At 39.9% G+C, this 26,011-nt stretch overlaps 1 protein-coding gene across 1 annotated transcript; it reads right to left on the reverse strand.

Annotated features, from left to right (window-relative positions):
- Positions 1-5,208: 5,208 nt before the first annotated feature.
- Positions 5,209-25,730, reverse strand: LOC145439781 (tetratricopeptide repeat protein 39B-like). Its single transcript, XM_080317401.1, has 16 exons — positions 25,321-25,730; positions 24,691-24,833; positions 23,481-23,556; positions 22,743-22,798; positions 22,024-22,100; positions 21,895-21,962; positions 20,469-20,633; positions 20,231-20,405; positions 15,733-15,860; positions 15,534-15,673; positions 13,531-13,641; positions 12,632-12,749; positions 11,295-11,424; positions 11,079-11,217; positions 10,049-10,165; positions 5,209-7,421 (listed from the first exon to the last, which is right to left on the reverse strand). Exons 1-16 carry the CDS (start codon positions 25,603-25,605, stop codon positions 7,259-7,261), a joined length of 2,091 nt encoding a protein of 696 aa, XP_080173527.1. The 5' UTR covers positions 25,606-25,730; the 3' UTR covers positions 5,209-7,258.
- Between the last annotated feature and the right edge of the window lie 281 nt (positions 25,731-26,011).

Here is a 26,011-nt window from a genome sequence, read left to right on the forward strand (position 1 = left end):
AGCCTTTGAAGGGTCGTTTCATCCGTTCGTCATAATATAACGCATACAACATTACCAACTGTTGTGAGTGAAAGTCTAAATGATTACGAAATCGGGTGAATTAGAGTTGCCATGTACAAGTTGTTGTTTTAATTGTCACAGTTAATAATAAGAAATATCAAAAGCAGTTATAGTATACCAAATTGAATTCTATGGTATCTCATGACAAGATACAGCATCCATCCGCTCAAAATCTTATACATATGCGACAAAGCAGGGAGATTGTTATTGATTACGAATAGCTAAGGAAACGATGCACATATATCTAGAATTCCCCGTGCCACAGTATCTAGGTTTCCCCAGTAAAATTTTCAAATGCACGCAAATGTGATTTGAGGATAAAACTTATTGCTGATAGCAACGTGCCTGACGCATGTTCACGGTAAGTGGAACCCCGTTACCCCATCCTCAAATGCTAAATCCACCTCCAATACTTTTATGCTCATTTCTAAATAAGCAATTGTCATCACGCTGCTGCGTTTCCACCTAACAATACTATGACCCGTTTCAAGGTGCAGCCTCGCATTTTTGAACTGGTACCTAAAAGGGCACAGCTGAAGCCACTCTGATTAGCGATAAATATTCATTTTAACGTTTTCGTTATGAATGAAAATTATACTTTGGTAATGTTCTTATAACACCTAGTTGATACACAATTCATTTTCTGCACCACTAATCTACAGTAATGTATGGGATTATTATTTGTCAGATTTGTTGTGCGGTCGATTTTAGTACTTATGACTCGGCGAAAATGTGGGGTTCCGCGAAGCTTGCAGATTAGGGCAAGTGTTCCGCGGCTTGGTGAAGGTTAAAAACCACTGTTCTAATAGATTGAAACCCACATACGCCATTAAGGTTTAGCTCTCGAAGCGTATCCCTTTAATGCACGGCACAAAGATTCCATATGAAGACTGCACAGTTGTGTTTTCCAACCTTTACGGATTTTGGACCGGTAAAATTTGAAAACTGATTTTGAGAACCGGTGAAATTTCCAAAAATCAAAATTAACCCAGGACAGAATTACGACAAAAGCATGCAACTCAAAACAGAGAATAGGAAACTTAATACAAAAAGGATTTTGCCGCTGTCTCTTTCGTACTCTTGAAACCACCAACTCTATTTTGACTGCCCGGTTTTGAAAGAACAGCAACTTTCTGTCTGCAAGTCTGCAACTTTCCTTTGCTAGATTATATTTCAATGTCAAATTTCGCCAAATTGTCATCGCGAATTTGTTTAGAAAATCTTTTCAGCTTTCACATATTGTAGGGTTACCATCCGTCCTTTAGGAGGATTTGTACTCCATTATCGCGTTTTTTAAAATGTCCTCCGAGGTCGCCTAAATGTCCTCCATTTTGAGATTTTATTTCCCTCCGTTAGAATTTTGGGTTAAACACAGGGCAAAATTCGACCGAGATACCATAAAATAGCACTGAACTGACGACGCTCAGGCGGAACTGGCGGGTATGTCGGGAGCTAAGCGAAAGTTGACCTTTTTTTAGTCAACCGACTACGATGTGGGAAAAATTGTTTCAGGATTTTCCACCGGTATTGTAAGTTTGAAAATTTTGACAGTGTCCTCCGCTCCCGATTCCAAAATATGGTGGGATAAGTCGAAAGTTGGCCATGTGTTCTAAATCACGTCGAAAATCGTTCAAAATTACGATTTTATAAATAATCGACAAGCCTCCAACCTCTTACATTTTGCAATTTGGAATAAAATTGCTGCATATTTGGCGGACCGACCGGAAAGTTGACAAGGTCCGGCGTTGCTCAGAACCATTGCTGTGAAGTACAATCTGCAGCGTTCGCTAAATAGCGCCACTATGCGAGTGAAAATTTTCATTCATAAAACTTGAACTGGAACAAGTTTGAAAATCAGTTTCTACAAAACTGATATCATAGTGGCCTATTAAATATTATAGACGATTAGCCATCCTACACTGATCAGTTGTGTGCTCATTGTGCTTAGGACTCAACAATAGGGTAACTATAATTATGTCCTCCTTTAGGAGGATTTGTCCTCCGATTTCAAGAAATCTAAAATGTCCTACGAGGACGCCCAAATGCTCTCCTTTTTCGCAATTCGATCGTACAGAGACAACTAAAAAATGCCATAATGGATGTGAAATCTGGATTTCGACAACAGGGTTTGCTGAAAAAATGGTCAACTCTAACTGAGTACACTGGTCAACACATATTTTTAGGCAGACAAAGTAAGAGTGGTGTTGGGGGTTCTGAAAGGCACTGATTCCGAATATGCATCGACAAGCTACAAAAGATCCAAAACATCGCTGCTCGTTTGGTAACTCGGTCAAGGAAGCGTGATCACATAACACCGATTCTTAGATCCCTTCATTGGTTACCCGTGAAATTTAGGTCTGAATACAAGCTTCTTCTCTACGTCTTAAAATGCATGGAGGGAAGTGCACCAGCGTATCTTCGTGAGCTAGTGACAATGTATAATCCCGGAAGAGCGCTACGTTCTCAGTCGCCCAAGCTCTTGTCCGTTCCAAGAGTCAGAACATCGACCTACGGCGAGAGAACCTTTTCTTCCTCGGCCGCCATTATGTGGAACAATCTTCCAATTTCTATCAGACTATGTGACTCGTTATATGTTTTCAAACGCAAAATCAAGACCGTTTTATTCACACGAGCGTTCGAACTAGAGTAGTGTTCATTCCGCCCTACAACTATGCACTTCGTCTTTTATACATATCATTTACTTTTATATTTTATTGTCTTTTATGTACAGCGCCCTAGTGTAGTAATGATATATTGTTATATTCGGCACTCTATAAATTATTATATCATTATTATTATATGACCATAGTTTTTTTTTCAAATTGGCTCTTGTTCTGGAGATAACCCATGGGGCTATTTTGACCAAAATCTCCCATTTTCGCTGTAATGGCTGGATAGAAAATCGGCTCAGTCGTACTATAAAGCAGTGTTGGGATCAAGTCACTACCTTCGAGTCACGGTCATCTCGAGTCATTGTACGTACATCTTGACTCGAGTCAAGTCAAGTCACTCGATTTTCAAAGGTGACTCGAGTCAAGTCAAGTCACCCGATTTATTTATGTGACTCGAGTCAATTCAAGTCAAGTCAAGTCAAGTCAAGTCAAGTCAAGTCAAGTCAAGTCAAGTCAAGTCAAGTCAAGTCAAGTCAAGTCAAGTCAAGTCAATTCAAGTCAAGTCAAGTCAAGTCAAGTTGAATTTTCAAAGTAGGCCTACGAGACATGATTCAAAGTCATTGCATTTTGCTAACTGTTTTAAATACAGATGGATTCCCCATTAATTCTTAATCGAGGAACGAAAAGAGAGTTGATTATACACGCGAAAAGGCGATGTATCACTCACCCATACGCATTTTAAACTACGCAAATAGCGGTATAGCCCCAGTCTACAATTATCAGCCAAAATACAGGATGACATACGAAACCTCAGAAAGTTCAAAAATGATATGCTGAAATACACTGCCCACCTACATATCCACGATATGCAATTATAAACGTATGGACCATATTCGTTAGATTTAAATAATACAAGAGGGTTGGTGAAAGTGAACCCGAGACACTGTGAGCAGTGTATAGAGCAGAGATGCATTGTTAGTATATTACTTTATTACTAGCTTACAACAGCGTATAAGCTGTAAGCTCCGATCACTGCGTTTGTGATCAATTTATTTTTGATATAACAATGGAGGCTCGGTAAAACGCACAATCATTGAGTGATTGGTTGCTCTCACAGGTCACACCAGCGTATCGTTAACAATCCGAACTTATACAAGATACAGCGATTTAGTCGACACCGATTACTTGAAATTGACTCGTAAATTTTGCTTCGAGTCACGAGTCAATCCGTATTTCTGAAACGTCGAGTCAAGTCAAGTAAAGTCATATTTGCAAAGACGATGAGTCAAGTCAAGTCATACGAATAGGGTGACTCGAGTCATCCCAACACTGCTACATAGTTGATAAATTCTATCTACTTGTTATTTTTACACACGGAAGACCCTTTTAGATCAAAATAAAGCAACAACACTATATTTAGGGGTATTCGTTTTATCATAGGTACAGACTTTCACGGATATCATGTACATAAATAAGTAGGCCTATTTACCTAGATGCTCAAATAACGTGGCATTGATTCAATCAGTTTTACGTCAACCATTTATTGCAAATTTTAAATAATCCGTCGGAATGTGGTATTATTAATTTATTTTAAAGCATGATTGTTTTTTGTACGATTTTCGCCTGTAAGCAGTGTATTGCAGTTTCTCGAAAGGTTCCAGCAGTAGTCTGCCATAATCTGTTCATCTCATCCGCCCTGATATTTTTCTTTTGTTGTTTTCATGTCTTGGTGGAACCTCTCCCCTTGCTAATCGACAAGATGGTTAGGAAATATATCAAGATGACTGAATGTTTGCCCAAATTCTTTTTCATTTTGTTGACCAGTGTTATACTTGGTACGGGTCTTACGAAAATCGAGTCGAAAATGACCTATTTTTAGTCAACCCATCAATATTAGCAATGACATTTCCAAATTTACCATATTACTGAATGCTACTTCATCTTCTGTGACTTGTAAAAAGTGTATTTTTCGGATCTCAGAATATGGTAACCCTATTCAACAATATCTCCATTTCCTTTTACAACGGTTTCCATCGGAAGCTACTGCGCTGTTCGTCCCTTGATAAGTACCTATGTTTGAATAACGTGCGGCTCGGCTCGAGACATTGGTTTTTAATTTATCTGATGGTGATACGTTTGAACCCAAGTTCAAGTCGCGCAATAAAAAGTATTGGGCACCGAAATCGCTGGAGTACGTATATGCCATCAACCACCGCTGCGCACATGACTTATATTTGACATTATATTAACCTGAAAATTATTTCGCGGGATTTACCACCACCTCATTACTTTTGCTATGTGTAGACTCCGAATGTCATATTTGAGAATGCTCTCAACAGTCATAAACTATACCATGTCATAAAAGTATCCGTTGGGATTGCAAGCATTCCGGGTGCTCGTTCTCGTATTTTTCATCATCTTAAGGGGGGAGGAGAAGGTCTAAAAACGTTTGAGAATTCCCGGTCTACACCATGTAATGTAGACCACCCCCAACATCGCCAACACTTCCTCATATCAGAACAAAATCGAAAACGAATTTTGCTCACAAAAATTTTATTCAACGTCGATTGCATATACACACTACCGCGGTATGATCAATGCGTGCAGAGAGACAAAATAATTGTACACCAGGATGTCACCAACGACAAATCACGACCGCTAATACCGCATCTGGACAGCGAATGATACTGAAGGTGCCAGTGCTCATGACGCTATTCGTGTGCTAAGCCTCAGCAGGCTGCAGAGCGCACACTGGTCTATCACTGGCCCCATACACATTCAACAGCAAGATATCTCAACCCAGAAAATATTAATTGAGAACAGCACAGGGGTAATTAGCACCAGCGTGACCAGACGCGGAACAAATAATGCTCTCATTCCAAATTTTCGACTCCATCTGCCAGACGCCAAGATCATCAAACTGGTCAAAGGGAAACCTAAAAACTATCAGATCACGCCTCATTCATTTCCGTACCAATTGAAGATGGCACAAGTTACGACCAACTGAATACAAGCGAGTCGTTTAAAATCTTGCATAGACATAGTTTTATGAATTAGGGACACACAATAATTGGAGAAGACACAGTATCATATCAAACAAAAAGAGAGATAGCACGAAACGACGCACGCAGTACGTCATAGATTAATGACGTGTCTGTGTTTGATTGTATATTGATATCATGATGCCATTGTGTAAGTTATTTGCGTCTAGACCACGTTTTCAAACTCGACCGCGTCAAAATCAAGTGTTGAGTAGTGGAGCTTGCTTGAATTTATCTGTAGAATTAGCGCAAAAATAAACCTGCTACGATACCAGGAAATAGCTGGATGAGCACGTGTTTTGAACAATACATTCCAGTGCAGTTGAAGAATTGAAGGAAACGAGGTAATTTTTAAAAAATCAAACAAACACGCACAATGTAAAGCTACCACGCTTATATCGGTTACCCTGCAGCATATATAGATCAAAACGGCCTATTACATACTGAAAATTTCCAGCGTACCGTTCAGTGCATTGTGATTTGCTTGGGAACTCATTCACGAACGGAAGACAACGGGGCATATATCACTACCGCACGGTTGAGAAACAAACAAGGCAAAAAATGAAGGTTATTGAAATCGCAATTGGATTGAAAAGGAATTACGCTTCAAGAAAATAAATTACCAACGGGAAAGAGCTGTTATCATTCACATAGTCGGTTACGTATTGACGCTCGACAATCAAAAATGCGCTAATTTTCAGATTATGCTCCGTAACAAATAATTGAATTCAAATGAGGATTATACACCTATCTCGGTGGGTACGCGCACTGGACATAAGAGCATGCGACGCATCAGCCTGTGGGTTGAAGTTGGAATACATTTAGGTTAGATTTAGGGTTAGGGTAAGGGTTCATTTTGGGTTCATAAATTCAGATGCTCAAGTGTCGTTTTTCCATGTGTCACATGCTAAATGTCGGTGAACCATCTTGATTATCATAAGCATATCCCATATTTTCACAGAGAAAATCCAGCGTTGCCAGCATCCATTATTCACCCAATTTGAGCTCTGCATTCAGGTCCAGGTTAGTCAGAAAAAAGTAATGACACCAATACACCCCAACTTTAAAATGGACACTACCAAAAACTTATGCTATCAGACTAAAATTTCAGCGCAAACGCTTACTGCGCCGCATCGACAAGGATACAAAAAATACAATCAGCCCAATCAACTCCAAAAGAGCAGCTATTACCTAGCGATGAAAACATGAAAAACACGGGTGAAGAATTAGCCCTGAAATGCTCGTAACATTAACAACTGGCTTACATAAAAAAAATTTGGGCGCCCGCATTCAATAAATACCGCCGTCGGATGATCGGAAACGTTAATACGTGAAGTAAGTGCTGGATAGTGGGAAGGAATTATAACAAATATTTCATACGCTACTAAATCACTGTACCAAATAACCAAAATAAAATCATTCGCTCGAATAGGAAAAGTAAATATATGCTCTCGAAAAGATTAAATGCGACGACAAAGACAGCTGATTCGCGAAGAGACGTCAATCACTGGATATGACATAGATTTTGAGATTGGGAAAAAAAAATTAAAATTTGACGCCTTCCTCAGAATTCTGCCTGGCCACCCCGTTACCGTTGCTCTGCTGGGCGTCTTTCTTTTTGCCGCCGGTGACAATGTTCAAACGGGTCTGGGCCGAGTGCATTCGAAAGTGGAGTTTGGATTCGTGCGAGTAGTGCTTGTAGTCTTGCCTGCAACGTGCGGAAGACGAGATGAAAATTTACGATGAGGTGAATTTCATCATAATGGGTGGTGTGCTATTACAGCTCCCTACTCGGTCAGCTCTCCTGGCCGGGTCAAACCAAAGACCGGATTAGTAACGCTGGTATTCAAGACTTCCCGGCTTGCCGCTCAGCATTATCGGGTTAACATGGAGGGTGGTACGAGTCTCAGAAGTCCTTACAAGGTTATTTCTGCCCCTTCCTTATCCAGAAGTAAATTCGCAACATGCACTGATGGTATGCGTATGCACAGATAGTGTGTATGTATATCATGAGTCGGTGTCTATGCCGCGAAACATCGCGGACAAAAATAAACAAAGTCCTAATCCTACACTGCGAATGCTTTCACGAGTACCAACGATAGCTAAAACAAATTAACAACTGATAACTAGGGCAAGTTTTTGCCAGTGTTGGGATGACTCGAGTCATGACTTGACAGACTCGAGTCAACTTTTCCGTATGACTTGACTTGACTCGAGTCACTTTGCTAAAATGAATTGACTTGACTCGGCCTATCAGAAATGTGGATTGACTCGTGACTAGGAGCAAAATTCACGAGTCAATTTCAAGTCATCAAGTAATCGGTGTCGATCAAAATCACTGTATCTTGCATATATTCGGATTGTTCGCTAAACACTGGTGTAACCCGTGAGAGCGACCAATCATTTAATGATCATGCGTTTTACTGAGACTCCATTGTTCTCTCACAAATAAATTGACCGCAAACGAAGTTATCGAAGCTTACGGCTTACGTTGTCGTTAACTGGTATAGTAAAGTAAATTCTGTTCTCTGTTTTTACCTTAACCAAACCTATTGTTATATTGAAATTGAATTCGAATATAGTTTATATAGTCCTCAACCATTGGCGCAGGCTTGCATTGTATCATATCGATTTGTAAATGTGTAATGTATTGCATCTTATCAATTCGTATCTATTCTCTATCTTGGTTGGTAACTATAAACTGAGGTTTTTCGGTTCTACTTATATGTGAGCGATACAGCGCCTTTTGCGTATATATTTAACTCTATATTCGTTCTGATCGGTTCAAAATCAATGACCACTCCATCTGTATTTCAGACAGCTAGCAAAATGCAATGACCTTATCATGCCTCATACTTCGAAAAGGCAACTTGACTTGAATTGTGACTTGACTCGTGACTTGACTTGACTCGAGTCCCCTCCAAAAGTCGAGTGACTTGACTTGACTCGAGTCACCTTTGAAAATCGACTGACTTGACTTGACTCGAGTTAAAATGTGCAATGACTCGAAATGACTCGTGACTCGAAGGTAGTGACTTGATCCCAACACTGGTTTTTGCTGCAGTTAAATCCGTGGAAAGTTGCATTTATTTTTGACAAAAGTTGCAAAAGACTACATTTTGCTGGGTTGACTAAAAAAACGTCAATTTTCCGGCTGAGCTCCCGAAATACCCGTAAAAGCGTTACTTCGGTGCTAATCGACGGTGTTTCAGTCGAATTTGGCCGTGTATTTCACCAAAATCGAAAATACTTTCATGAAAAATCGAAAAAGTTGCAAAAAGTTGCATGAAAATAAATGGACAAAAGTTGCAAAAAGTTGCACTATATGATTCCTTCAAACACCCTAAAACAGCATTCTAAAAAATTCTGTAAAAAAAGTTGCCCTACTGATAATAGGCTACAGCGCATTCCTCAACGGAACATTTGTAGTGCTAACTAGAGGTGGCCAGTAACTAAGTAATTCTACTTATTTAGAGTACACTAAACCTACTTGCACTACTTTATCTAGGGGTTGTTTACTACTTTCACTTCTCCACTTCTCTTCGGTAACCGAATTTATTTTGATAATTTCACCTATTTGTGGTGCCAATATTCAATTTACGTTGGTGGCTAAGATGCACAATTGCACAACCACTTTGCGATTTCGGAAGTCGAAATCTCCCATTGACTGCTAACAGCAGGGTTGTAACCAAGTCACAAGGTTCCGAGTTACAAGTCAATCTCACTTTTATAGTTTTGACTGGAGTCAAGTCAAGTCACTTTCAATTCACCGAGTCAAGACCGAGTCCAAGTCAGTGAGTAGAGGGTCGAGTCCGAGTCATAGTGTTTTGACTCGAATCCGAGTCCAAGTTATTGTGTTCACTGTTCAGTTTTGAGTTCAATCCAGTTCAACCCACTTTTTTCAACTCTGCTCTAGTGATATAGAATGGCTTGCATTCATAATATCGTTATTTTCCTCCGTCTTAATCGTTTCTGGCCCAATTTTCCAAGAATCAGGACTGATAGACGAAGTACCAATTATGTCGCGACTTTACTATTCTTCAAAGTTACAATGAAATGCCAGTCTTGGCCGTCCTAGTCTTGAGTCATAAAACTTGGTGCGAGTTATGAACAATGCAGTTGTGAACAATGCGAAAACCTTTTTCAAAAAGATTTGAAAAGCCACGCATTAAATCAAGGTCAGAATCTTATGAGGAGAACACAGATTGGCACTGTTACATGTTCAGAGTATCTCAAAGAGTCAGACACAGCATCAATCGAATTGGAATACTAATGGTGATACTGAAAAGTAATAACCCAAACGCGAACACATCTAACCTAACCGAATGTACTTACTTTGCACTCTTCAACGCTGTTCTGGCTTCATCGAACCTTTTTTGGTCCATAAACATCCAGACCAACTCGATACAAGCAAACGGTGTGACATAATGGTCCTTCTTGATGCCTTTATGACTGAAACAAGATGCGTTGAAGCGGTCAGCATTTCTTTAAATCAATCGCTCTTCAATTCTAGCAATCCTTGTATCAGTCTCAGCGGATATAACACGAGGTGTTTCTCTGGAACATAACATTCTACACCACTGGCCCAATTAACACGAAAAGTTGTTTTTCTGCTGTTTGTAAATTTCAATGCACTCACCGATTGTAAAACACTTCCACCATACTGGGAGTTTACAAGTATAATTTAGCTTATGTTAGAGTCTGCATCAGTATACGAGTGAATATGTCACAATTGCCAAACAAAATAGTCAATGTGTCACATGCGGGGAATCGAATTTTCAAACTTCCGCTTCCCATAGACAAGACAATATCTGGACACAATTTGAATAAGTTAGGCAGCGCGGTAACCGGGGACATCTTGCCTCCAGGAATTTTCCGTTTTAAACGACGTGACATAATTTTCCATCGATACTGAACAACGTAATCGAAGAGACACAGAACTTCAATGTACAAGTCGAAGAACATATTCATTTTGAAATAAACCCAAATATTATCTGCTGACACGCGTCAGTGATATCACCAATTATGATGTCACCTGCAAAAGTTTGTATATTCGTGGCGAATAGATGGCGTAAGATCCATGCGTTCTTTTTAGATAATACACACTTCTCCATCAGAGAGAGTTTTTGTATAATCTAAAAATAGTACATAGAGCGTAACCAATGTATTCGCCTCGATTACATCGAATCTTTATGCCGGTGACGTCATATTTGATGATACAACTGTTGATATTCCAGCAAACAGTACGTTCATGTGGCCAAATTTATTCCACTCGAAGGTTTTTGAATTCTTTTCAAGGATATTTGCTTCACTCCAAATTGGTACCATTGTAAACGGGCCTCCACCCCAAACCAAGACAACTTACTTTTCCTTCACGTCGGCGAAACACAGCTCAGCCTGCAAGGGCTGGCCGCCGTACTTCAGACACACGCCCTTCAAGAGTTGCAGCAGGCCGTAATCGTCGAAATAATTGAATTCAGGATCGCAGGAACCTTTTTTCGTATCTAGACAGCAAGCGGAGGAATGCAACAACCTTAAGGCGCCATAAATTATACGTGCAACGATCTTGAAAGACCCTTACCTTTGCCTTTCTCTTGCTCGTTCCTCTTCTCTAACTTCGATTTCTCTCTCTCGATAATTTCAAGATGCTTTTTACGAAATTCCGCCCCGCCGGCGAGCATGGCCATGCCGTTCCAAACGTACAGCATCTCCTGTTGACGGTAATTTTGCTGGCATGAGTATCTACACAAAACTCGCTCACTCGATACAACGCAGACTTATCGTCCGTGGTACAGAACTTGTAGTCGCTCTCATTGCAACAAAACATGCGTAAACCATTTTGCAAAAATAGGTTTATATGACAATTTCACAGCACACACTTAGTAGACAGGTCAGAATTTGAGTGAGAATCTTTCTCGAACACCTAACTATAATGATGACATGGTCACCATCATTGCAAGGGGTACTTCCTGTTCAATTCAAGGGTGTTGGAATCAACAATTATTTAGTTGGCTGATCTCAGTTTATGTAAACAAAAAGAATTCCTACATAACCTACAAATCTCCCATTAGTTTGTTTCGTATATGTCATCTGTGGCTTTTACCTTTATCATGGCTGCTAATATTACACCACATGCTTTGAAGCGTTTTGTTGCCATTGTTACAATCCCCATTTCATTGCCCCTAATTCTGATTCTTACTGCCGCAATGGTTTCCCTTTTGAATCAGTTAAATGCCTTTAGTGTGCCGATAGCTCCTGATAAAAGGCGCCCTGAAAGATCTTGGACTTACAAAAAATGTGTTCTCGCAATGGATGTTGTGATGAATTGAAAATTTTGACAGGAGAATCAGAATTTTCTGCTTACTTTGAAGAATTTGACATATTTCAGTATTTCTCGAGAGTTTAGCTCCGGAAAACTCGAGCTTATCTACGTATCAATGTTTCATCTAGCTGCGAAAACAATCATCAGCTTCAACACCTCGAACTGTGTATGCACACATGCAAATCGACGTCAGCCACGCATATGTTAAATGCGTGTGCTAACATTACATGTGCAAACGATAAACGATTATGAGATCCGTAGTCTATACAGTCGCGAGAAAGCAATACAGGACTACAGCTAGATTGCGTAAAAAATTATTGCTATCGGTTAATTAAACAATACTTTGTGTGGTTGTGCGCAATACGTCATTTGAAATTTAGCCGAGATTAAACATAAATTCACGTTTTGGCCATGCGTATTTTACGAAGTAAACGATATCGATATATTATATAGACAGGGACATTAAACCCTTGTGACATGTATGTAAAGCAAATTGAAAGAAGCCTGATACTCAATTCACAATCGAATCACTTAGTTAGGTACATGATTTTGCCCAGGCCTGCTAATATCATCAAAGAATTCGTATCAACACTTACCAGCGCCGGAACCATAAGAAACTTTCCCTGCTCGAAATACTTCCGCGCTTTCCTGCACACGAATTTCTCCATGGGAATGCTCTTGCCCGCGATTCTCTGCTTCATTTTCGGCACTTCCCTATGATGCAAGGGGATCTTATTTTGTGGAGTTGGCTAGCATTTGGCTGTTACATTTACGAGGAAGCCAAAATTAAACATTCGCGAACACGGAAATGCAATCCTGCGAGCGTCTAAGATGCAATTCGAGGAGCTTTATTTTTATACAGCATTCAGTAATAACGTACTTCTACTTTTCAGAGAGCTCCCGTAGGATCTGTCCGATCTGGTTTCTTAAGGGGTTACGGTTTTGCAATACTCCCACATCTACTTGATAATTTTCAGTTTTTAGGAAAAACTAGACCTAGAATACTTACATTTGCACTTACTTGCAAATTACTACTTTTACTTGGGTAGAAATTCATGAGGTTACTTTACTATCAACACTTGAAATAAATTCAGCTGTCACTATCGGATTGCGAGAACACGGCCACACAGGGCATGAAATAACTCAAATATTGTATCTTACAATTACCTTTTCATCATTTGGCATGTACCGTCAAAGTCTTTCCCAACATACAAATATAACCTAAGGCCATTCCGAGAAACTGTACAGAGTGTACACTGTCTAGCAAGTGCCAACAGGATTTAGGAAGTTTTTCCATATTACCATCAGTTACTATAAGCGCTATATGACAGAGAGAAAGAATTCATATTGCGCATCGCAGATATTTTCATGACGCCTGAAATTCAGATGCAACACACCATGTCTATCCTGCGTTTCGAATGCATACAAAATTTGCAAACACTCGGAAATGCCAATTGTTACCATACGTTACATCGAATACGATAAAGGCACCTACTTCAGAAGCTCGTCGATCTTGGCTAGCGTTTCGTCGTTTTTGTCTTCCTGCATGATTAGAAAAACCGCACACAAATACGCGTAGATACATTTCGACCAGTTGCTTTCCGCCCTGCAATCAGCAGGCAAAACACAGAGTTAACAGCAGAAATGTTTTTCGATTTTGTCACGCGGTAACTCACGCAGTATAGACCTTAGGAAAGAGATTGATTTGTACAACCTGTACACCTTGGAAAATGGCAGATTGTAGTGCACCGTAGTCATAAGGCTAGAGATACCACAGTACCAGCATAGAATGGTATTCGCACCTAATCGTGGTGTCATTGGTCATTGCGTTATCTGCCATGATCCGTCCTGCAATTTTGGACGCTTCTTCGATGTACCCCCGAGATTGAACATATCAAAATTTATAAACAGAAAAATAATTCTTTTTTCGTTTTGGGTACGCAATATTAGGGTTATAAGTGGGTTAGGGTTATGGTTGGGGTATCCCGATATTAGGGTTGTGGGTGAGAGATATTAGGTTTGTGGGTGAGATATATTAGGCTTAGGGGATGACAGATATAAGGGTTGTGTGAATGACGTATATTAGGGTTAGGGGTGATAAAATCCCAGATCTAGCGTCCAAAACCCCCGACCCTAACATCCGCCATAATCCAACCCTAATATCCCCCACTCAAAACCCTAATATCCCTCCCCAACAACCCTAATATCTCACACTCACAACTCTAATATCCCTCCCCAACAACCCTAATATCTCCCACTCACAACTCTAATATCCCTCCCCAACAACCCTAATATCTCCCACCCACAACCCTAATATTAGGATACCCAAACCGAAACCCTAACCCTAATATCCAGCACCCACAACTCCAATTCCATCCCAATCCCAACACGAATAAGAATTTATTTTTCCGTTTATAAATTTTGATCTCGAGGGTATATCGAAGAAGCGCCCAATTTTGAATGTACCCCATCCGATGAATGGCTAAACCCCGTGACCCCTCGACCAAATCTACCGGTCCGGACTGCTCACTTGCATACTTTTCTGATCATCATATTCTACTCCCAATTGAAGAAGTTTTTGAAGTCGCTGCTACTTGTAATTGAGTAGAGATTTTCGGCTTCACTTTCACATCAACTAGAGCAGTGGTTCTCAACCCCCGGTCTGTGACGAGTTTTCAGCTGGTTCCCCAAATATAGGCCTATTCGACATTTATGTCCCAGTTCCAAAATGCATGAAGTTGGACGCTTGCTTGTCATCAATTTGAGAAATGAAACTTAGAATTTTGAATAGATTTTGAAATTTTAGACATATGTTTCCGCATTTTGTAATAATATAGAGTTCAGAGTCTGCTTTAGACTAAACGTGCGCCACAATGCTGCTGCAAGTGTTGTATATCTGTACGACAATGATTAAAAGTAGTCTGCAACTCGTTTAGGAACAGTTAATATGCGAAAGCTAGAAGACGTTTGAACAAAGTTCATTAAATTTCGACGCTCCAATTTAGCAGTAGAATATAGGCTACAAAACAGCAAACTTGTATTCCTTTCAAAATAAACAGAGCAATCCAACTCAAGTTAGTGTTTTTTAACACCGCTTTTCCCAGCAGAAACTTCAACAGAACCAAGTATAACGTGTCTAATATCGAAAGGCAGCATTAAATGAAGTTTCCAACATTTACTTTTTAGTTATTTTTCATTATTGAAGGTGTGCGAGTCCGCAGCATTTATTTTGATGTTTACCATTCCGTGAGATCAAAAAGGTTGAGAATCCCTATACTAGAGTACTACAAGTGACTAATGACCACCAGTGCGAGTACTCCTACAGCTGCACTGAAAAGTCTGCAGAGCTTTGCAAATTACAGAAATCAACCGCATAATGATAGCATGATACATGATACAATCTCAAACTACCACAAGCCAATCAAACCAATCAGTAGTTCGAACATAATACACGAATCAATACATATTATCACAGGGGTATTGCCATTGATTTCATACCGTAGTAATTGCGCACACTCATACGCTTTTTCCCAATCCAGCTTGAAAGCATGACACCACATCAGCTCCCAGTAGCAGATATGAGAGAAGTTTTTCCATTCGGTTTGCGTCTTGCTGGATTTTTCCAGCCACGTCACGGCCTGCGAAACGCAATCATAAAAAATCCTGCCAATAATTTCCAAGAGGCCCGCCGTCATACCTCTGTGAAATTCCCTCTGATTTCCTCTAATTTTCCCTTGAACATGAGAAAATAGACGCCATTCGGATATATTTTGAGCATCCTATCGACGAGAACGGACGCGACCTCGAGGTCTTCGTCGTGAGCAGCTGAAAGAAAAATAAAGCGGCATGACGGCTGACATGCATATCATCATTCTGGACGAGCACAATGAATCCAAATCCCACTATAAATTGTAATGTAATGTAATTCGAGTCAGGTGAAGTCGTGATTAATCAACAGCACCGACGCAAAGTGCAATGAAATAGGTACCGGTATGGTCAAAAAACCAAATCTTTGACTCATCCCCTCAAGTTGGATGTGAAGCAAACTAAGGCCATATATTCCGCCATCGGCAAGCATAAGTGGATAATCCGGCTTGTGCGAAAAATTATCAAGACGACAGATTTCGCGTCGTCGGAAGGGGGCGTTCACGCTTTCATATGTGTGTCATGAAGTCGACTTTTATCAAAATACACCAGCCAAGGCCGTGTCAACAAAAGGAGTTCGTGCACCATCTAAAAATAGTACATTGAACACTCTCTTATTCAAAATTTCATGCTGGTGACGTCATATTTTGTGAGACGATTGTTGATATGCTATGTTCTTTCCAATTCTCTACTAGTTGCTGACAATTACCCCTGACGAGTGTAAGCCGAAAATATTCGAGCTCATTTCAATACGAATATACCATTCAATTGTACATTGAAGTTTTGTACCGCCAAGAAGAGAAGAGAACTGGCATTATTTCCTTTGTGCTCACATAAAAGGTATATATTTGAACTTTCCACATTATCCATACTGTTACAAATCAATAATAAATGATACTCGAATACTCAATGCCTCACACTCGATTCAAAATCGAATCATTAGGGACTTGGGGCGAACCTACTCGATTTTTCTTAGCTCTAATTATGTTTGACACCAATTTATAACAAACTTTGTGAGAAAGTCAATGGCTATCGACTCAAATTGAAGCTGAGGCAAGGTTGTTATAGACCAGGGGTCACCAACCCGGTGCCCGCGGGCACCAGGTAGCCCGCGAGGACTAGATGAGTAGCCCGCGAGCCCATTCTAAAAATAGGTGGAATAGCAGCATTTACCAATATTCGTCAGATTATTACTCGTGAGCTATTAAATCTATAGATTTATTTATTCAGCTCTTCTTGTTTAAAACACACTAACATGTAACTTACATATATAAACACTTGAAAATATTTTCAATTAGAATTAGTAATATATAGATGTATATATGTGATAGAATCACCAGAAACTCAAGATACGGCGCATTGCCTATAAAGGTGACATGACGGAATGCCGTCCACAGTCTTCTTGAATTGGTGGGGGGTTCCGTTATGATAGCTCGACGATCAGGACAATGCCAAATTAGTAAACAATATTACTATTCGAAGTCAGATAACCGTGAAGTAATAGCAGATTTTCAATATCTGTATACCCAATACGTATTGCATCTTTTGGCACAGCTTGTTTCTGTTACACTCAACGCAGTTTAATATACCATGTTTCTAGCGTTCTGTAATCGTTGCTGCTGTCCGGTATAATGATATCTTTTCATTTCTGGATGCTGAACAGTTGGAGATTGAAATTGTAACACTGCAAAATGAGACCCACCTAAGTCTGCAGCAAACGTTTGGTGCATTGTTGATACGGAAAAGTAGAGTGGTGTATGCGCAGCAGCTATGAAGGCTGCAAGCGTCTATGGTTCAACTTATCGTTGTGAATCAGCCTTTTCGGACATGAACTTCATCAAAAACAAACACAAAACACCATTAGGCCTAATTAATGCACATCTGGTACACTCACTCAGAATTCCAGTGTCAAGTTAAATACCAGAGTACAGCGCACTAGTTGATATCATAGAATGCCAGGCTTCCCACTGACTGCTATAGAAACAGATAACATGATGTCCAGTCCTGCCCAGTGCTATGAATATCAAAGCGGAAATTCAGTGTGTTGTGGGTGAACGGCGGGAGTAAATGGTAGCCCGCCGCTTCAATCATTACCCAAAAGTAGCCCTGGTTGGTGACCCCTGTTATAGACTGTCTCCCTCCAGAGATAGGTTATGAGGAGCATTATTTTATTGTGTCAATGTATATTTAATATTATTGTACCGACTCGGAGATTGAGACGTGGCGTGACGCAAATGAAATGCAAGATTCGGTTATGAAAATATTTAATTTGAAAATCCGGGAACGATAATGAAAACATCTAATCTAATCATAAGATTCGCGATCAGCAGCATGGATTTAACCAGAAATAAATTTTACATGAATTCCGATAAAGCAATGCCAATTGAATGACTCAAACGTAGATTAAAATGCCATCGACACAGCAACAGGCGCCACCAAGCCAGAACATTACTTATGCTGTATTGCTGAAGAAAGCTCTGCGCGGTCAGATCAATAATTCAGAAGAAAAGGTGTGACAGTATAGTAGGAAATAGGAATGATGGGACACTTGCACATTTCAACATAACATTCGAAAAGTTAAATTTTAGAAAATATTTTATCATTAAAAGACCAGTGTACATACAATTACCATTGACAGACCTCTAAAATTACTAAGCTTATTAATGGCCAAGTCTCCTGGTGTTGTAGTGGTAGATTGCTATCTCAGCGATTTAGTATATAAATTTCCATAGTCATGTGGGGAAGCTGCTTAATAGTCTCAGACAAACACACCCATTAGCCATGACTTGCATAATATCTAGTCTGCAGGATGTAGCAAACCAAGATAGATGCATATTACGGTATAATGTGAAACTAAAAGGCAGTATCAACGATTGCCACACGATTGTACATTGCCGGTGACACTGTAACACGGTTATCACGTCCAAACATGAAACCAATATCCTATAATTAAACCCTGATATCTAGAGCAAATAGGACAACGCAGCAGATTATGAAGAGACCGTGAAAAAATTCGTAATACCAAAGGAGGGATGATAGTTAAGTGACGCCAAAATGCTAACCACACAAAAGGAAATTGTGTCTTCTTTCAATTACTATTCTGAGTGATAACAATACTGTCAAAGGATATCATGGAAGAAGATAATATAGGTACAGCAACAATACCGCAGTGAAAAGTCAAGCCTAAATGAATGTAGCTCGGTATAAATTAACCTTGCGCCGTTAGCTAACAATCGGAGACCTTACTTGGTGAAACATTAACAAATTGGATCTAAAACAAACTCGTTATTTGCAGCCATTCATAGCATGCTGAAATTTAACGGGCAATTAGAAATTCATTTTGTTGTCAGTGACCGTCATCACACGCTATGTTCAAACCATAAATACAGGTTATTAAAACAGGCAGTACTCCAAGGCAGTGGCTGCCCCCATGCCAACATATTCATGCAACCTAATCCAATCCTGTTTACTTGCCAACGTAATGTTATACATAGAAAATTTGACACAAGGTTCAACAATTCTAACATAAGCAATCAAATCCAGTCCCATCAATCGACAACTAGGTTAAGGGAAGAAAATTTGACATGCCAAACCGTTTTTCAACTTAGATACAGGGTGAAGAAAGAGCACTCTTTAGGCACAACTAGGTATGAAGTTGCAGCTTAGCTCGAAGCAAATAGACCACAGAAACAGTTATGTATCTGGAATGACGCCGGGATGCCCGACGGGATCGAGAAACAAAACAAAATGAATTCCTCGCGTACAGGGCGACAATTTACCGGATACAACAGATGAACACTGTAATAAAAGTAGTTGCCGAAACAACTCCGCAAAGCATTACAAGTCGAGACAACCCTATTTGACTGTTCAGTAAATGACCTTTTCGATAGAAACAACGGCTGCCAGTGAATTCGGCCCTTGATGAATTTGGCATTAAAAATGTAGTAAGTATTGTTATTATGAAAGCGTTGCATCACTATTTTATTAATTAATTCTAATACGAATGCTTCACTGAATGTAAGCGTGAATTGTGATGTACCAGTATGGCACTTGGTGCATCGGCATTCCGTAATTCGTATGTATGTATTCCTATTAGGGGATAGGAGGAAAGGACGTAGTTTATTTTTGTCCTTGATGTTTTTGCGGCATATACACCGACTCATGATACACATACACACGATCTGTGCATATGCATACCATGAGTGCATGATGTGCATATGCCGCTGGACAAGGAAGTGCAGATATAGCCTTTACGGCTTTCTAAGGCATGCACCACCCCTCCATGCTATCCCAGTAATGCATGAGCGCCAAGCAGGGAAGTCATTGATACCAGTGTTACTAATCAGATCTTTGGTCTGATCCGGCCGGGAATCGAACCCACGACCTACCGATCAAGAAGCCGGACGCTTCACCATTACGCTACCTTGTTGGTATAGCCATAGGTTAGCGTTACAGTTCGGCTAGGGTTACGATTAAGGGCCGCCAAGTACCGAATTCATTTCTAACCACGACAACACATTATCCCAGCCAAATAGTGTACTATATCATACCGGTCTGCTGGGCAATAAAAAGATGATAAGCGAGCAGGTACAGCGCTCCCAAATCGCTCCGCAAGTTGTCCAACTGATAAGCCTTGTCCAGCTGCACGAAACCTTCTTTCTTGTTAGTCACGAATCCCACCCATTCCAACAGCGACAGCACCCGCGGCGGTAAGACGGACATATACTGTAACGAGCGGGCGAACATTGGTAACTTCTACAGCGCGCACGCAACACAGAGCACACGTACCACGTTGAACGCCCCGCATCCGAGGTAGATGCCGCCGGCGAAATGAGTCAGCATTTCGTCGGCGCCCCAATCGATTTTCTTCAGTATCTTGTGACAAGAGTTGTAAGTCTGGTAAGACTGTCGTATCTTCATGCCGCCTTTTATAAAATTGATGAGATTTTCGTCCTGAAATGCAAGCGACAGCGGAGTTGGCGACAATCGCATCCATTGCAGTGTTTCCCGGGATGATTAGAGACATCTGCTGTCAGCAACAAAGAGCCATAGTGTAAAATCACCATCGAGCATCTCAAAGATGTGGACGTTGCTCAAGTGTCTGGAAACACGCATTTGTCACATAGGGCTGTGCAGTGTACTTACAATATCGAGTGTCAGACCAATTCGATTCCGAATTTAATATTACGCGTCAAGCCTAGTAGAGTATTCGAGTGCCCATTCATTACGACATCATATATAGTAGGAATAAATCACGATGTTCAAATTCGTACCTATCACACAATCAGATTGAAAACAATGCCAGTTACATGTACCAAAATAAATATTATCATATTTGTACGCTACACCTATGACTTTAGCGCTTCAGTACAATGTCGCTACACAAGAAGGACCATTTTTAGGAACATGGGTGCCACCCAAACTACATGATTTTGATACTGTGATAAAAGTCAATCGTGGTTTCACGTCCTCTGTGATGGTAAGACAGTGTCAAATGGTAATCCCTGGTAATCATCAAATGATTTCTCGTCATGAAGTGAGCTTGGTTTCGGTATTCAACTCTTAAGATTCGACAATGTGAAATTTTACGCATGCGGATAAGTTTTTATGAAGCAAGATACAGCCTACTTTCAATGAAACCAGAATCCACATAAAATCCGTATTTGCTATCATTATTTTCATGCATGCCTGCATTATTCCAACATCAGTGCCATTGATGCCAGTCTAACCGGCACAGTACATTGAAAATTGCTTTCAACTATGCTTTTAAGTCATAAGATGAGTTGAAATCACTTCATAATTCAGCCATAACCATGTCAGTCTTTGATTATTTCGTCATTGAGTTACTTGCATTTGCTAGCAACAAACAACACACTGAGGAAATAGAGCTGGTCATTCGGGTGAGGCATAGTAGAGATTAGAACAACTCTAAAACACACAATGAAAGGATCTTCAATTATTGAAAACTATCATACGAATCAATGTCCACAAAACAGAGGAAAAAATAAGTCAAAATTACAAGTTGAAATTTCAACGGAATTCATAATTTTGGCGGCAATGTTTGGAATCAGAAATTTGACGTGAAAAGATGTACCGCGTCTGAGGATAATTTGGCAAATAGCAAACTCTAAAGTCTAAGCACCGGAAACAGTGGACTAACAAGGGTCAACGAAAAAATTGCCAACAAAACTTCATTCGTTAAAGGATCGATTACCTGGATGACAGTCAACGTAGACCGGAAAAATAGACATTCGGCAAATATAAGCTCTGAGTGAAGCTCCTCTAGAACAACAAGTCGCGCATGAAATGTTGACACTCGTTGGAAAAGTCAAAAGCCTGCTACCTTCGGTCAGTTCAGCAGACTCTGTCAAACCAAGCGCCTTTCCAATGCTGGTGGTAATAGCTTCTTTTCTTCGGTACCTGCAACATATTTACAAATGAAAAACGAACCAGATACAGCAATTGAACAATATATTTTGTGAATGATTGGAGAGTAGATATATGGAAGCATTTAAACTTGCGACTTGCAGGCACCACCACAATACCATACATGGAGTTGTTAATTAAGGCGATTTCCAAAATAGTTTTCTGTAGTTCATAGGAATCATTACGCCCGGTTTATTATCACGGCGGCCCCATAGCCTAATTTGTAGCAGAGTTACCCCTTCCAGGTTGGTAAAGCCCCCAGAGAACCACTGGTTTACACCGATTCACTCACCAAATCGATACATGAGCAAATCAAATGAATTAATTCTCAAAAGGATAATTCAAAAAATATTTTCACGGCCATCATCACACAATCGCACAAAAGGAAATCAATGTACCAGTGACGTTTTCCTGAATTTCACGATTAAGGTCAGACCGGAACTGTTAGGAGCAGCATTAATTCCTAAATTATTCATCGATTCCATGAATATTGACGATGCTGCTCACAAAAGCATTCCGTAGTTTAGAAGAAAAATTTTGACATTACGTCAAAAACAACGACAGCATCAGAATGCACTTGAAAATCATAGACATCGGGCCGTTGCATAATTGGGAAACGAGTCTGATAAGTCGTACTTTTGAAGCAATGATGATGTCTCCTTTAAGCTTTGCATGGCCGCTGCGATGTCATCCTGAAATATAAACTGAATGCTAAGTTTTCATTTTAGAACACTCAATTGCTTACGTCAAGATGTGGAGCGGGAAGTCAGAATACTTCAGTCACGGAATATGATTATATTATTATATTTAAAATTCATTTCAACTGAGATGAGGGTGGGAGATCAGAATAGTTGATCTGGCTGACCTTTTGTCAGTATGTCTACCATAACCAACACTAAGAAAATACTAGTTCAGCTGCAATCTGGTCATGAAATTTATGGGGATCAGACAAATACTGCCTCCAGCTCCGGCTATCACGCAAGCTCATCATCCCAACAATCAAACGGTGGAGAATCGAAAAGTTTTGAAGGTATATGCTGCCACGCAGTATTACACAATTTCGGTGCAATTATAAATATGCTGCATGCTGCAGCTAAACACACTGATGAAATTTGAGAGAACCCTTGTTTGTTTTGTCTACGAGTTTTCAAGCTCAACACAGTGATTGCTTTGTACCAACACGAGGCAAAAAATATCATCCCCACTACATTGACTGCCCAGTTGTTGAAATACTGTCATCATAATTTCTCCTGCATACATAGTGTGATTTGACTACCGTACCATAAACTCATAAATAAATCCATACCAAAAGTAGGCTGCTGTGCCTAATGGGAATATAGGCTAATGATATTTCACAACAATTGGGTCACTCACAGCCTCAAATGTCATCAACGCCTCCAAAAACTTTATTACAGCAGTTCCATGGGTGCTATATAAATTCTTCCCATATCTGAAATATAGAAAAGATGATGGAAACAATTTACTGTTCAAGTGGCGACAGTTCAGCTTGAAATCATATGGTGATCTAGTAAATGGACTGCATCAAGCAGCATTTGAGAGCCAATGCAGTATCCCAGGTTAAAAGTTTAGCTGCACGGTTTAACAAAAACTGATTAGCCAATTGAACTGATTCCAATGAAAAATCTTTTATGATCACAAAAGACACAACATCACACAAAATGTTACAGAAATATAAAATATTTCAACAACCATAGTCTGCCAAAACTCAAGTACTGTTACCTTGTCAATAATACTTTTACTACTTCCACTAATTGCTCAAGTAATTTTACATTGATAGCATCCTTGCTACGACAACTTATTTGGGACAAAGTAAAGTATGAATTCCTATTTCAATGAATTGATCGCCCCTGAAATTATCATAATAAACCATGTCTACATCCCCCTTATAGAATCTAGGTTTGAAATTCGCCGTGCCATATGTACTGTAATCATACACACACACACCCACACACAATACTTTCGAGAATACACATCTATGCAGCACTGTTCGGTCTTCCGCAGAAATTATGACATAAAGAAATCTCAATTTCAAGAGTAAAATATGCAACATGCAGTCTTAAACCGCTGGTTATGTCTGTCTGTCATAACCAGTTCCGTACATTTCAAGGCACCCATTCTTCATTTGTATTGAATTAGTTTCGCAGAGTAGAGAAACTCAATGTTTCTACTTGAACTTGAGTTGAGTCGAATCGAAGTAATTTCAGTGTGAGAGAGTCAGTCGAATAGCTTGGAATATATTTGGTAAGGTAATATGAACATATCCATTATCCATATATGTATATATCTATATTGCTACGATATTGAAGTTTTGTGCTGCACAGATGAATTTTAGATAAGTATGTGTATCCGACCAGCCCTCCACAGTGTTGCTACACTTTTGGCCAATGGATTTTAATCAAAATTTACATATAATTATAGTAGTATTATTAAAGATAAAAATATACATGATATAATTATGGCAATAGTTCTAATAACCATTAGGGCTCAATATATTTTAGTTCACATGAGCCACGCTCATTCCTCATACAGGATATCTGAAGTTTGTATTCAACATTATGCTCACTCCTTAGAAAGTAGCTCTTTTGCTTGACTAAACTCATTGCTCAAGAATAGATGAAGAGCTTTTCTTGCAAGTTCAATGCCTTTTTTAATCTCCGTGTCACCTTCGGCATGACGAATCTTCAGGTCAACCAAGGCATCCTCAAACTGAAAAGAAATAGTTTGAGGTCAAGCTAAAGCCCACTCCCATTTGGATTTGCCATATCAGTATGATTAGCATGCCACCATTAACTGTGTCATTTTGTATCTGAAAGTATCGACTTCCATTTGAACTGTATACCAATGACGTTATCTCATAAACCCACGTTCTCATGATTTTGATTTGTAAGTATTGACAGCTAGCGAGCAGTGACAACATGACAACACTAACACAGAGCAATCCTAGCCCGTACCTTGTTTGTTTGAATACCGGTACCTGTTATCCTGGTAATTTCCTGCACACTGGACATGGACAATGGACATAGACAGTGACCTCAATGACTGCTCAAAAAAGTAGGCACCAGGATCCTATTTGTGAGCGTTGTATCATATGACATTACTACTGCGACGGTGTTGGATTGTGGCGCGGATTCAGAAAATAATTTGGTTCGTGATAAAAAATACATTAACTGCAAAGGATGCAGTGGAATCATACCTCATCATCAGATGTCTTGTCAACTGCGCAATCTGCATCTTCGCTGCTCATTATGTTCAAGAAAGTGCACCCACGGGCTTTGATGAATCTCGAAAGGTTGTATTTATGAATCTCAATCCACGAGACGCGCAAGAGCAAGTTCAACTGCGGTACACTCCACAGACCCCAAGCTATACAGTAACCGGCAAATGACCGGTACGGCGGTACTAAATGTATTGCGTTGACAACCTGTATTCGAGGACAGAATACACTCATCAAAACAAAACACAAAGCCTTGCATGGCATCAAAAGGTGTGAAAAGAAACTACAGCAGATCTACATCCTCTACACAGCCACAGCCGTCAAACAGCGAAATATACACTGCCATTGGGCATTGGCTAGTACTGGAGTACATAATCTTATGTTATATCCCAGCCCTGTGTTCTGTTCTGTGTAGTATACACTGAGCTATAGTATATTTATTTCATTAGAGCCCGTAAAAATTCGATCAAGCGTGACAGAAACAGTGGATTGATGTTTGCAAATCTCTTCTTTGCCTTATTGGTGGTGTCATATTACTTACTTTTCAGAACGGATATCTTCGAGTCGATCGTATCTAAACTGGGCTCGCTGGGATAGTATTAACGTAATCGTTATAAACTTCAGAAAACAGCATCTGATCTGACTCATAACGCGCCAACCGTGACAAAAC

This window comes from Botryllus schlosseri, chromosome 5 (genome assembly GCF_051294905.1).
Source record: "Botryllus schlosseri isolate E-star chromosome 5, Bs_hap1, whole genome shotgun sequence".
Classification (NCBI taxonomy): Eukaryota; Metazoa; Chordata; class Ascidiacea; order Stolidobranchia; family Styelidae; genus Botryllus; species Botryllus schlosseri.